The 14,694-nt window shown below is 36.5% G+C and overlaps 1 protein-coding gene across 1 annotated transcript in view; it reads left to right on the top strand.

The window, feature by feature from the left end:
• The window catches only part of MDGA2 (MAM domain containing glycosylphosphatidylinositol anchor 2), a 687,915-nt gene that overhangs the window by 433,197 nt on the left and 240,024 nt on the right, over window positions 1–14,694 (top strand). The window contains exon 4 of the mRNA XM_058666386.1: window positions 9,433–9,629. Coding sequence (XP_058522369.1) covers window positions 9,433–9,629 — 197 coding nt within the window. The remainder of the gene's footprint in view (window positions 1–9,432; window positions 9,630–14,694) is intronic.

Raw genomic sequence — 14,694 nt, 5'->3', positions numbered from 1 at the left:
CTAAACAAAGCTTGTGCTGGATATGCATACACTATCATTAGATGTTTATGCCATACCATCATCCTCACAAGTGTGTCTTTGCACACTCCGTAACGTATTAAAATGGATGTCTCTTGTCCTTGTTTGTTTGGTTTTTAGGAAAGATTGGTAGAATGAGTGAGAAGAGGAGATTAAGTGAAAACTGTAGTGTAGTTTATCTGCACGTTTAATTTGCTTTCCCCAGAAAGGATAATCTAGATAATACTGCTAAGAGATAGAAAACATGTACTTACATGTATTTTTTAAAACTCATATAAGTGTAATACAGTCTGGTGTCTAGAAGTATAAGAGTAAAACCCCACGCAAAATGAATCTATTTTAAGTATGACATCATCTGTATGTATGTTTTCAGAAGTTGGGTATAAGTATATGTTTCATTAATTTTCTTTCCTGGGTTGCTGGATAAAATTACTCATTGGTGAGAAATCAAGAGACTATATGAAAGTATTTCTTGTCAATGATATTTGCAGAAAATTTCCCTTTGATTTGTAAAAGAAAGCCATACTCTTGAATTGATATGTGCAGGAAATGCTGTAAATCATTGTTAGTGTCTAACAGTCTAACAAAGATTTGTTTTCCCTGTTGTATGGCTTCAAGGCAATTTAATTTCATTCAGATTGGAGCAATTGACATTTGCATCATTAGCATGGTCCATTGTTATGTGCGTGCCCCCTTTGGCTATAGTTGTGATATAAACTCCTGTGCATAGAATGAAAAAATATATATAATGCTTTTAGTACCCCCATGTGGATTCAGTAGCTGCTTTTCTTAAGAAATTTGCATATCTTCTGTAAAGAATTTTTGAGTTCTGGAACTTCCCGGAGGGAAAGATGAGATCCAATGCTATATTTAGTGTCTCTTTGCCATCTGGGTTTTTGGATTCATTTGGTTTAATTCAAAGATTAAAGACAGAAAAATTGGACCAAATGGTGGAATAATCCCTCTGGAAGACGTGCTTCTGCTGTGATTATTTCTGAGATAAATTGATTTTATAGGCTCTAACTGTACTCCGTGCAGTTAATAACTGGTTAATCATAAGCACACAGATTAATTGTGCCAGTGCCTGCTGGGAGGTGGTTTAACTCTTTCCTGTTGCCAGGCACCCCCAGTTGAAGTGAGGAGTAGGGTAAGCAAATTCTCCATTACTTAGTGAGCTAAGTGTTAGTAAATAACTATTTAGCATGGAAGAACCAATTTTTGATGTTTTAAGGATAATAGAAATGAATGCTTTGATATAAATATAGGGAAAAGTTAAAAAATGATTCAAGCTTCTACAACTCAGAAGACTGCAAACTTGAATAGAAAATTTCTGATAAACAAGAATACCACTCATAAAAGACATCTTCAATAATATTGACTGTAAGAACCCATGAAAAATTATACCACTAAATAAACATTTATTTATTAACATACTTAGTTCAAAGAATGACCATTTCCCTAAAATCCCTTGTGTGTTTTTAGAATAAGCCTAATTCTCTATTGCAGTTATATATTCACCTTTCAACTTGGGGGGAAAAGCAAAACAATGACAAGAGAAATGACACTGCTTAATCCAATGTTGTGTTCTCACTGCTCCCCTACTTTTTATGGTAGGAGCCATTGCTATAATAATTGTGCCACATTTTTATCTGATTTTCCTTCTTTATGATACGGATAACTGTTAGTTCCAGAACTGTATGATTTAACCCTGGCAAGGGTCATGAAGAATCTAATTGTTGCAAAATTTAAAATTACTTCCCAATTCTTTTATTGTCTTTTCCTTTAATGCTTCCAAAGTAGTTTTTAACATTATTTTGTGGAATATCAGTGTGCTTTTAAGTCACTTCTTCCATTACTTTTCCTCTCTCTATTTTTTTTTCTTTAATGTAGAATTACTTTCTTTAAATCTGTCTCTAATCCTGCCCAGGGATGACTGTTTCTCAGTCTGTATACCCCTTGAATGTTGTCTGTCCCCCTATTGCATTCTGATGACTCTGAAATCCGTATCTGAAGCTCATACTGTTCATTCTGACTCCACATCACATACATGGTAACTGGGGAAGCTATAGGTACCTGCTATTTACCTTGATCCAAACAGAACTTATCTTTTTCTCATCTGCACTCTGTCTCACCCAATGGCCTAGTGGAATTCTCACTTTACCTTTCCTGTTTGGATCTGCCCCCTGCCAAAAAGATGTTGCACTTAAGGGAAAACTCAACTTCCTAAGATTATTGTTATGATCATAATTGATATTTATAACATTAAACACATACTTTCTTTGTATTAATTCATTAGATTATTATTGACCAATTTTGGTATTGGAAACACAACAAAGCTATAGATTTTGTGCACACAGGACTGTATTTTAGAGTAAACCTTGCTGCATAATTAAAATATATGTAAAAGCAGACATTTACATATAGTTAGCACATTACGTATACATACACATGTGGCTACTGCTAAATAATAAAGATCATTCGGTCTTCAGAACATATTTTGCATCCCCAGTGAATAGAATTTCAAAATAATTGAATTTCATACATTTATCCTATTAGATTGTAATAACTTCATTTAAAGGGAAAAAAACAAAGGAAAAATAATTACTCAAATCAGAAAAGAGTCCAGTGTAAATTTATGGCATTACCAAGCCATAGAATATGAACATCAGCTATTGAATAAAGATACAGAGATTATATATACAGTAAGCTGCATTAAAAAAAACTGAGGAACGTAGCCAAAGATAACCCCAAGTTCCTTCTGTAAGGCCGTGAAGCAGATACCCTGTCTAAATCTTGAGAGTGCTAGATGTGTTTGCTCTCAACTGAGTCACTCTTGTGGAATTGTTTTTAGCTGCAAAGACCCATTTACAACAAGGTCAAGACTGCTCACTAGGGGAAGACCTGACTGAGTGACTGATCAGAGTCCTTTTCAGAAGCCTGTAGAGCAGCCTTCTTAGCCCAGGAGCTCTGTGTGGGTCATCTGGGCCTTCACGGCAAGGCATCACAGTTGAACAGCCCACTGCTGCATCATCATGTTCTTCTTCTTCTTCTTTTTTTTTGCATATAACCTCATTAATTTATTCTGTGGGTAGTCCTCAAAAAAAAAATCTTAAATGCCCATTCTTACCAAAAATTCATATTTCCATGAGGCTCATTCTAAGAAAGCTGATTTTAAATGAGATTTTAGGAGTGAATCACACATTAGGCATGAGGGCCTGATTAACCACAGATACCCCTTGAATGCTGGAGTGATGAAGTTGTTACAACTTTAATGGTGAGCAAGTATGGGTATTATGGGAAGAGAATGCACTAGTCTTTATGATCACAGCTTTGAGGAATTCAAGGAAACATAGTAAATCTAAGACAGTCACATCAATTAAGCTCTGTTAGGTTCCTTTCAGGCTCTGGAAAAAGATAATGGAAATAGGCTGAACATTGCTAATCATGACTAATGCTGATGTGTGAGAGCGAAAAGCTCTCTTTAGCAAAACATAAAGAAACAGGATTCTTTTTCTATTTATTTTTGATGATGATTACATGGTTGACCAAGGTGGGAAGGATTGAGGGTTAGGGAAAAGTGGATAAAATCATTTCCAAATTCTCTATTTTTTCTTGTCTCTGGGTATAGGGGAGAGATACAAAGAGGGAAGCCACATCCAGCCTCCCCAATGCCCCAGGACCCAGGGATGGGGACCTGCCATCTGATATCAACCCAGGTTGTGCTGAGCTGGTGGTGTAGTGGAGAGCATAGCTGCCTCCCAGCATCAACCCAGGGTCCCACTGTAGTGCATGTTCTGAGAGTTCTGACCAAACGGTTTGGACAGTTCTGAAGTGCTGTCAAGGGTGAGGCAACCTTCCCAATGTCTAAGAATGACATAGTCAATCTCAAGTCTCCATTCACCCAGAATTTTGCTGCCATCCATTGCTGGGGTAGTTATCCAATTTGCTCAGTTCTCCTAAGAAACAATTCTTCACTTGATCTTAGCAAAAGGCCAAGAAGTGATCTAAGAAACAGTCCTTAACCAGAGTTCATAGGAACTGAAAATAAGGCTTGGTGCTAAAGTGAAATCATAAAACAGAATGTCTGGAATCATATCTTATTACCTAAACCAGGATCTGAGTCCTGATTCAGGATGAATGGAACTCTGAATTGGGGATTGAGCTTCTTTTGTTTATAACTGAAAAACTATTAAGCATCTTCCTGAATCTGCATGGGCTACAAAAGCAAACTCTCCTTCTCCATTTGAGAGCAGCATTTCTGTTTTTTTTTTTTAAGATGATTCAAAAATATTTTTTTCCTTTGAGGCATCACACATCCCTGACCAGGTTATCAGCATATAATTCCAGTAGTTAACATTACATGGCTAGGGAAGTGTTGAGTTGCAAAGGAAAAGCCTATGTCTTGGATAACCTGTGGACCCTAAGCTAACATTTATTACGAGAGTATGTATGGAGATAGATTCGAAGCTTCTAATTAAGTGATACAGAAAAAAAAAGAAAATGGAGTAAAATCAAGTGATATGAAGAGTAAGACTTTATTAATGTAGGGATTTTTTTTCATGGTAGCAGGCAGGATGGAATGCTGTTAGGCTGCTACAATGTCTTTTGGAGGCTTGAGTGAAACAGTGATACCCACTAAGTGAAGTAGAAGTTGCAAGAACTCCAAAATACCCAAATCAAAAAGACTCTGAGAAGTAGTCATGCTAAGGTAAATAAATCAAACAGTGTCTGGAAATACCGCCAGATCAGTCTGTTTTCAGGAAAGCCTTACAGGATCCCCTCACTCACTAAAGCAGTTAAGAAAGTGCTGGGAACTAAGATGCGGGTGTCATAGAGGACAATATTGTGACTGTCCTTAGGTGGATGTTGATGGCAGGAGATGCTATAGAACATATTTGATCTATCTGATAGTGAATAGCAAGCTCTTAATGAAGATTCTTGGTTCTGAAAAGCAAGGTGGGCGTAATTACTCTTCTGACTTTAAAGGCTAATTTATTTGAAAACAGTGTATTATAGGCAGGGAAGAGCGAGGGAAGAAGAACAGGAAATGGTAAGAAGATGGTTTTAGATCGTATCCACTAGGTAACTACTTGAAAGCCTGCAACAGCCAGGGCTAAGACTGCCAGGACAGTGAAACTCCATCATTGTCTTCCACACGAGTGGAAATGGCCCTGTAACTTGTGTCATCATCCACTACTTTCCCATTAGTATAGTTAGGAAGCCGGTTGAAAAGTATAGCATCCAGGGCTAATGTGGGATGTGGCATTCCAAGCAGTGGCTCAACCTGCTGTGTTGTAATACCAGTCCTGGTACAGTTTTCTTAATGAGAAACCAGTTCAAATCATTGCAGAATTCTAGACTCATGGAGAGCTATGGAGATGTTTAACAGAGTACAGCCTCCCTATGGACAAAGTAAGTTGAACAGACAATCTAATCTACTCAAAACGATCAAAGATTATTATCAAGTTAAATATTGCTGCTTTATACAGTGTCATGGTTACATGCCCAATTTGTAAACACCAGGCAATTTTTAGTCTTCAAACCCAAAGTGTTTGAATTTTCAATAAAGCAAACTTCAACACCATTACACGTATATGTGGTAATGATTGTGTTTTCTATATGTATTTACTCATATAAGCTGTATACTAGGAACAGAAGATACTGAAAATATTTGAGAAGCATCAGAAACAGGATCCAAGTTCACCAGGTATCTCAGATCGTGAAGTGATCACATCACGTTTGAATTATCTGGTCACATCTTAGATTATGTCACCTAAAAATCCCATAAAATACAGCAGTAAAATGGCATTTTGAGAGGAGCTAAGTCTTATGGAGATGGTATGTGGGAAGTAAGGGGCTCTATTGTCCAGAATGCAGTTATATCCTAGATCAAAGACCATTATTATATCATGCTCTTTTTTTCCTTGTAAAATACGTAGATCCAAGTACCAAGAAGTGACCTCACTTACTATTATCACATGCAATGACTCACTTGGGGGAAATCGGTGCTTCCTTTCCCGCAACTCTGAACTCTGCCAGTTCAGTGGCTCAAGTTCCCAGAAAAGGAAGACACATCTATTAAGCAATATAGCAAGAACCCTATTAATCTTAAAGCCATGGCTGCCTCTCAGTTACTTTAAGCCCCTTATCTGGAAAGACAGATCAGAGGACTTGCCATTCTAGCAGGAAATCTAGTCTATATGATCTGCTGAACACATGCTGTTACTACATTAAAATAAAATAGTAAGGCAAGTGGTTGATACACAGTTTATCCATAAAGTCACTTTTTGGATTCAGTGTGTTCAATTTGAGTGTTAACCAACTAAGGGCTTCAGCAATGGTCTGAGAGGGATATGGTGGCCAAGGATGCTCAGTGCCAAAGCTTTGGTAACCCTACTGGGAAACTGCCCACATGAATCTAGAATGTTAATAATAGAAGGACATTATGAATTCTATCCTACTATAATTTATTTTGGAATTTTCCCCCCAAAATGTAAGCTAAACAGAATCCTGAAGTAGCTTTACCTCGAAAGAATTATCACATGCAGCAAGCGTACCAGAGTGGTTGCACCAAGCAGACCTCTCTCAGGACTGAAGGGTCATTTTCTCTCTGCTGAGAGTATTAGCAGCTGATGGCTACCAACGGAGCCCACCTACCAAAAAATCTTCTATGCCGAATAAAGTGCTCTTTCCACTCATTGGATTTATGGAGGGTCCCTCGGGTTGAATAACTGGTTGGCAGGGAAGGGGTAAGGTACAGAATAGCTTAGCTGCCTTACTCTTGGCAGTGCAGGTCTGAGTGACGTGTCATGGATTCAAAACTTTTCCAGACCTGGAGAGACCTTTGTTGTTACTGCATGTCCAACCTATTGCTCCCACCTTCCACACAGGCTTCTGTGTTGCTATACATCTCTCTGCCTTCAGAGTTTCTTTCCTCAAGTGACTGATCGCAGACAAATACACATGACCAGTACATATTTAGGAATATATTGGACATATGTCAGTGCATATTTAAGTATTAATGTTATTTATTACATAACTATGTACTGTATAATACATATAATGCAGATTAATACAAATAATATCTTAATAGATTTCAAATCATTGCACTATTTGGTGGTCTGAAACAAATTTTGAAATGCAAAGAGGAAGAGTTTGTCAATAATTTATGAAGTAGTAATTCCAAACATGAGTAAATCCAACATATACTTCAGCCAACAGATTATTCGGTAAACCAGGGTCATGGGATTGGAGTCTCTGATTATTTTCTTAGCAGTCATCCAGACCAGGGAAGGGCATGTTTGGATGCTTTAGTTTTACTCTGTTCCTGCTCAGCCTGGTGCTATTGTCACCAATAACAAAAGGGCTAAAGATACATCACAAACAGACCATTGGCAAGTACAAATCTGTTAAATATTTAGAATACAACACAAGTCCAGTTCTGATCTTGTGTTATCTGGCTTCATAAATATGTTTTATGATATAATGTAGGTTTTGTCTTCTAAATATAAGCCTTTGATCAAAAGAAAACATTTCTGAATAAGAAAACACACTTTTGAATAGTTGGGCTGGTGTTGTGACATAGCAAGTAAAGCTGCTGCCTATAACTTTAGCCTATCACTTGGATGCCAGTTCTTTCATGGCTGCTCCACTTTGATTCAGCTCCTTGGCAAAGGGCAGGGAAAGCAGCAAATGGTGGCCACGTGTTTGGGCCTGTGAACCTATGTAGGAGAACCTGGTGAAGCTCTGGCTTTGGTTTGGCCCATCCCTGACCATAGCAGCTATCTGGGGAACTAACCAGCAAATGGACAATCTCTCTTTAAAAAGGAAATACTTTTGAAGTTGGTTTTTATTGGTTCACAACTCATATTTAAAAGTTACTGAAGCTCAATTCAGTCAACATTCTGTATGGTTTGATTTACATAAAGATTAATGACCAAATAAATTAATATTTTACAGGTTTTAAAGGTCATTGAAACCTGAATGATAATGATGGCTGCCAACTAAATTCTGCAGCTTATTAAAACCAGGCAGCAGCTATCCCTGAGCAATTAATAGAGTGAATTTAAACTGCAAGTTTCTTAAACTTTACCAGAAAGCAGCAGTTGTTCTGTAAATTTACACTGCTAAAATTAGACTTTTGAGGTAGCTGTGAAAAGATTCTAATGTTGGAAGAGGAAAAAAAATCCTCAGAGTATTACAAAACTAGAAATCAAAGTAGGGCTGTCAAGCAATTCACGTTAAAAAAAAAACTTTAAAAACGGAGAAATTTTTGGATTCTGTTTCTTGATTTCATAGGGCAGCTCTTTCTTTTGTTGGCTTTTCATTATTTTAACACATCAAAATGAATCTTTTTTGAGTAACAATGCCTTTTAAATATTCAGGACAGCATATGCCCACAAACTCTAGCATTCTTAAGTCCACCTAAATACTGTAACATCTTTTTAGGCTTTCACATGAAAGTACTTGTTATGAGGAGCATTTGCTAGCTTGGACAATAGATACATTTTTTACCTAATAACAGGAGTTTAGTGCATCAGAAATTGATGGAATCAAGGTAAGGAGATAACGTGGAATCTGTGGGAGTTTCAGTGAGACTCTAAAAAGGATCATATTAATAGTAACATGTAGCTTAGTGAGCATTATTAAGCGTTCAAGATCTTACAGACTATTCATGTCATCTTTCAATAGCCTGAATATTGTGATACTATTATTAAGAGTGGTGTTTTACTGGTAAGGGAATTGACAATAGCCAAGGTTAAATCATTTTTCATGGTCATAAAATTAAAATGGGCAGAACTGTGGAAATGCAGTGGGCGTATACATGACTAAGTGCAGCTGAGAGCTTTCTGTTGGATCAAGGCAAGGATGTTGCTTGGTTTCTTTTAGTCTTCAGTAAAGCCTCTTGGACACGCTGTTTCAGGGGTGCTAACTATGGTCTTTTAGTCTGTATTTACAAATGAACTTCTGCTGACACTCAAAGCTCTATTCTGCATTATTTTTAGCTACTTCCACTTAGCTGTGGTAGAGATGAGTAGTGAAAACAATAACTGCATGTCCCACCATTCCCAACATACTAACAGATGGGTGCTCTCCAGGAAATACTAGCCCTGTGGTCTTTCTTTAGAATGCGTATAAAACAGCACATGCTCGGTTCCAATATTTAGCAGTAGAAGTGCTAATGCCTTTTAACATTGCCTTCTGTGAACACACTGGTATTAACAGATAGAATTGGGGCATGCAAATCAGAGAATATGGTAATATTCAACTGTAATGACACATTTTGTTTTTATAGAGATTAAATAGTTTAGCCTAGTGCTGAGTAACACAGTCATGAGTGTTCATTATTGCTATGCTGTCTATGTGCAATACTTGAAAAGTCACGTTGTCTCTTGCCTGTTTTATTTCTTCCAGATTTGGATGATCCTGTGGTAACTGTTCATCAAAGTATCGGTGAGGCTAAAGAGCAGTTTTATTACGAGAGAACGGTGTTCCTCCGGTGCGTTGCCAATTCCAACCCACCTGTTCGGTACAGCTGGAGACGTGGCCAGGAGGTGTTGCTGCAAGGCTCTGATAAAGGAGTGGAGATTTATGAGCCCTTCTTTACCCAGGTAAGAATTCTGCTTCAACATTTCTGCCCTACTCTGCTAGGATGCTTTCCTAACTCGCGTAGCTTGATGATATTACAGCTACTGGAAAAGACAGCTTCTCCTAATGTGACCTTTTAAAAACAACATGTCCATCAATGAAAGATTAGAACACATAAATATGAATGGGAAGAAGATCTTATGTGGGAAAAAAATGAATTTTAAGTGTTTCATTGAAACGTTAACTCTTGAGAACATTTTTTTTTTCATTTTTTAATTTTTTTTATTATTATTTAACTTCATTAATTACATTGTATTATGTGACACAGTTACATAGATACTTGGGTTCTCCCACCCCTGCCCAAACCCTCCCACCATGGTGGATTCCTCCACCTTGTTGCATAACCACAGCTCAAGTTCAGTTGAGATTCCCCCATTGCAAGCATACACCAAACATAGAGTCCAGCATCTTATTGTCCAGTCAAGTTCAACGTCTTCTTAGGTATACCCTCTCTGGTCTGAAGACAGAGCTAGCAGAGTATTATCCTAGTCAATTGAAAGCTCCATCATACCATCAGCAAAAATTTACATCATTATGGAATTAATTGACGTAGTAATGAGTAACCAACATGTTGAAAGTAAATACGAGTTCCCAGCCACCTTCTGTGATCACCTCACCTATACTTCAATTTCAAACAACTCAAATTCAACATACCGTATGATCCAGCAATAGCACTCCTAGGAATATACCCAGAACAATTGTTTTATGAGAAACCGACATGCACTCCTATGCTCATAGCAGCACAATCAGTAATTGCAAAAACATGGAAGCAACCAAAATGCCCATCAACAGAGGATTGGATAAGAAAGCTATGGTTCATCTACTCCATGGAATACTACTCAGCTATTAAAAAAAACAAAATGCAGTTCTTTGTGGCCAAATGGGCCAAACTGGAAACCATCATGCTAAGGGAAATGAGCCAATCACAAAAGGTTAAATACCACATGTTTGCCTTAATTTAAGATGATATGATGTTATGTATAACATGTTATGTTTTGAATGTTATATGTTGTGTATAAACTAAATTGAAGTATAGGTGAGAACATTTTTAACCATATGAATTCTAATGTATTTCTTTGTCCAAATATTTAGCCATGTGTCATTCTAAATTACAGGTGATACATTTTGCTTTCTTGTGCAAAATACAGCATGCAATGAAAAATTTTGTTTTCCCCATTTGCAATGATAAATAACTTTTAAAGGAATGGAAAAAATATATTTGGTATCTGCTTGATTTCTATTTTATGAGAATTCTAATTTCCTGAGTTTATTTTTTTAATTTTGCCTTTAGCAGTAGACCTTAATTATGTTACAACAAAAAGATGCTGTTGCCACTAAAAATCTCTGCAATAAAAGAAAATCAAGTTAATTTTATACAAAATGAAAATAATGTGAAAGATTCTTGAGTAATGTGTCAAGGATGTAAAATTATTAATTCTTGGAGACGATAAAGAAGAATGGTAGTAATATTTGAATGTTATTTTGAGAGATTTTTGATGACCAGAGAAAAAGTATGATCTTGCGCTAATAAAGAGAAACATTTTGAGTTTTTATTAATATTACTTATATGAAACACATAAAAGGAAAAAGATCCAAACAGGCAGAACAAGATAGCCCATCCACTGATTGACTCCCCACATGTGCCAACATTGGCCAGGCCGAAAGGCAAGAACTGAGACTGGACATTCTATGCAGATACCAGAGGACCGAGTACCCATGCCGTCACTTCCTGCCTGCTGGCATTCACACTAGCTATACAAATCATATTATGTGTCAACCATCATTTTACTGCTAACATAATACAGATTCTCTATCCATCTCAAGTACAGTAAGGTAATCCAAGGATTATGAATCTCCCAGCATCCCATTTTTTTCAGTCCCAGCTATGTTTACCTATATAGTAAATATAGGCCCTATTTCTACTTAGTCAAATTATCAATATTTACATATCTTTATAGAAGAATAAATTTATCATAGAAAACATCTGTATACATTATATAGAATTTATGCATGGTTGCACATGAAATACATTTTTTCTCTGCAAGGTGTAGAGCAATTGTGACTTACCACTTTATACATCTCAGAAAATAATTATTGCACATACTTTATTGTTTACTCTTTCACAAGGGGGCATTGACTGCTTTGATCTGATCTCTTGACTGGAGCCTCTAGGACATGAACTGCTTTCTGCCACAAGGCAGGATTAATATTCCCTATATATTCACCATGACAAACTCATCTTTCTATTTTTACCAAAATGTTTTGTGTTGGCTAAAGAAAAACAACAACAACAGAAAAAACTTCATTCTCATAAATAAGTGTCACCATTTTGAATTTTTTTTATCAGTTTTTTAAATTGAACATCCGTACAACTTAGGATACAGATTTTCATCTAAAATCTTGTGAAACATGGTGGCGATTCTAGACTGAGATAATTCTGAACACTAGTTCACTATGTGGCTTGACTTACCTGCAAATGAAAATGGTCACATAAATGAACTTGTGGGCCTTGTCCAAAACTTGGGAAATCTTTTAAACTCTCAGAGTAAGAATTTTCCTTAAAGCTAGTAAACAAGGTTATCCCTCCTTTTGAATGTGTCTCTGTTCAGTGAAGAGTAGTTAGAAGCCATCTCACGAGTGCTCTCAAGCTTGCGGCTATTGATTCTGTCTTTTAAAAAGTAATTTTCACTGTGTCTTTTCTATTACCCTTGCCTTTTTTTGGTGAAAAATTAGCTCTAATTCAAACATGCTAGCGTGAATGTTTCCATTTATCTGAGTACTAGTATCTGCTAAGTGGCATCACATTCCACCTTTGGCTGAGCTCGTAAATCTTGCTTAGGCAGTCTATGCTAATTCTTTTGAGAAAGATCAAAGAGGAACAGTGTTTGACTCATTGGTCAGTGTAGGCTCAAGTGATAGATTTTCTGCTGCTCTGTTGGACACCTCGGCTGGGTTCATGGTCCCCACATTGGCCATAGCATATTTGTATAAGGGGAGTGAGCAACAACAAAACTTAATTTTTAAAAAATAGTTTATCTTGCAATCCTGTGTGTTACATTAAGCAATTTTAGTTAATTATCCATCATGCTGCATTGCCTTCTATTTTAGAAGATTTTCTTGCCTTTAATTATGTTTCTTATGCTTTCCTCTTGTTTGTCTGGTATTAGTATGTGTCCAGAAAATTTACTAGGTGCAAGAAATAGTTAAATATTTTTTATTGTATGTACACTTAATTTTGGTAATATAAATTACATTGCAGTATGAAATAGTGGGAAAACTTAGACATTAGCACATGGCAGTCTGTTTTTTACAGCCACAGAACATGCTGACTTTGCTCAGAGAGCAGAGGTCATCTAGGATTTTTCTTCGTAACACTCACCTTGATACACTGCATGAAACTGATAACACAAAAATAAATCATATCACATGAGTTCTATTATCCCTTCATGGAACACTGCAGTAGACTCCTGAGTGGCCTTTATGCTTTATTACTCTAAACACCAGAGTGATGACTTTAGAAATAGGGTAAGGTCTTTTTCTGCTTTAATAGCTGTAGTGGATTCCTAGTATTTACAATAAATCCAAAATGATGACTCATGGTCCATTAGACCATGACTCGACTTTGCCTTGCCTGGGCCTCTTTTAGCTAAGCTGTTGTTGCACTGTTCTGTTCCAACCATGCAAAGCTGGCCATGCTTGTCTCTACCAAGGGTCTGCATATTCTTGTTAATAATTCATATAATTACCAGTATGTAATTCATTTGCTTTATTTCATTTTTATTTTTCTTACCTTCTTTTTGATTTGTAAAATATTTGTCATTCTGTTTATTCTAAGATTTTTTTGTTATCTAAATATTATACTGTGATAACTTTAAAAATTAAGCCTTATGTTCTTGTTCATTACTTTCCCGTTTTCTCCATAATACTGCAACCTATTTTTCTTGTATTTATTCCATTTCAAGTATTTTATTTCTGTATATTCTTATTACAAGATAGTTATTCTTAAAATTGAATGTATTTTATTTGTGTATTTGAAAGAGTTGCAGATTGAGAGAGGGAGGGAGGGAAAGAGAGAGACAGAGGGAAGGAGGAGCTAGAGACTTTCCTTGTACTAGTTTATTCCCTAAAAGCATACAACTGGAATTGGTCCAGGCTGAAGCTGGATAACTGAAACTTAATTCAAATCCCCCACACAGGTAGCAGGGACCCCAATGTTTGTGCTTCTGGGATGCACATTTGCAGAAGCAAGAATCAAAATCAGAGGTGGGACTCACACCCAAGTTCTCTTATATGGGATCTGAGCCACCTGAGCAAAGTCCTGCCAACTGAGCAAAACATCTGCTCCTATATTGGTTTTAAGATGAGTCATCATCTTTTATAATTACCACAACATTTGCTGTTTCTCTTCTGTGTTATTTTTTTGTTTATACTGTAAGGGAACGCTTGAGATTTTTTTAAATGCTTATACATATTTTCTCACAAAAATTTTGATTCTATATTCTTTCACTCCCGAGTTCTCTTGGGACCTATGTGAAAAATCATTGGATTATATTTAATAAGGTGTGTTTTTGAGCTGGCATTCTTTCCTCTAACTGATCTGTCTGTCTTTAGGCTAGTGCTATACTATGTTAATTTGCTGTGACTTGTTAATAAATCTTAAAAAAAGAAAGAACAAGTCCTCCAAAGGTATTCAGCTTTTTCACAGCATTTTTTTTAATATTTTGGCTTTTTTTATGTTTTAAGTTAAATCTCAGAGTCCTCATGTCAGTCTCCACAAAATAAATGACTGGTAAAATTCTGAGTGACATGTTGAATCTCTTGATCAATTTGAGAATGCTGTTCAGGTTATTGCTGCAAGGATGACTAATATTGGCAATCTATTATAGTCCAGTGAAGAACAAACTTGACTTCTTTCACTTGTATTTTGCTTCTTTGTCGGGAAAAAATGTTGCTCTGCAACAAAATCTGAGACAATGATTTGGTGATGCTTTCAGTCTCTCAATATATGTGCACTTACAAATGCATACG

This window comes from Ochotona princeps, chromosome 6 (genome assembly GCF_030435755.1).
Source record: "Ochotona princeps isolate mOchPri1 chromosome 6, mOchPri1.hap1, whole genome shotgun sequence".
NCBI lineage: Eukaryota > Metazoa > Chordata > Mammalia > Lagomorpha > Ochotonidae > Ochotona > Ochotona princeps.
Note: the sequence above shows the minus strand (reverse complement) of the source record. Positions and strands in the feature narration are given on the sequence as shown.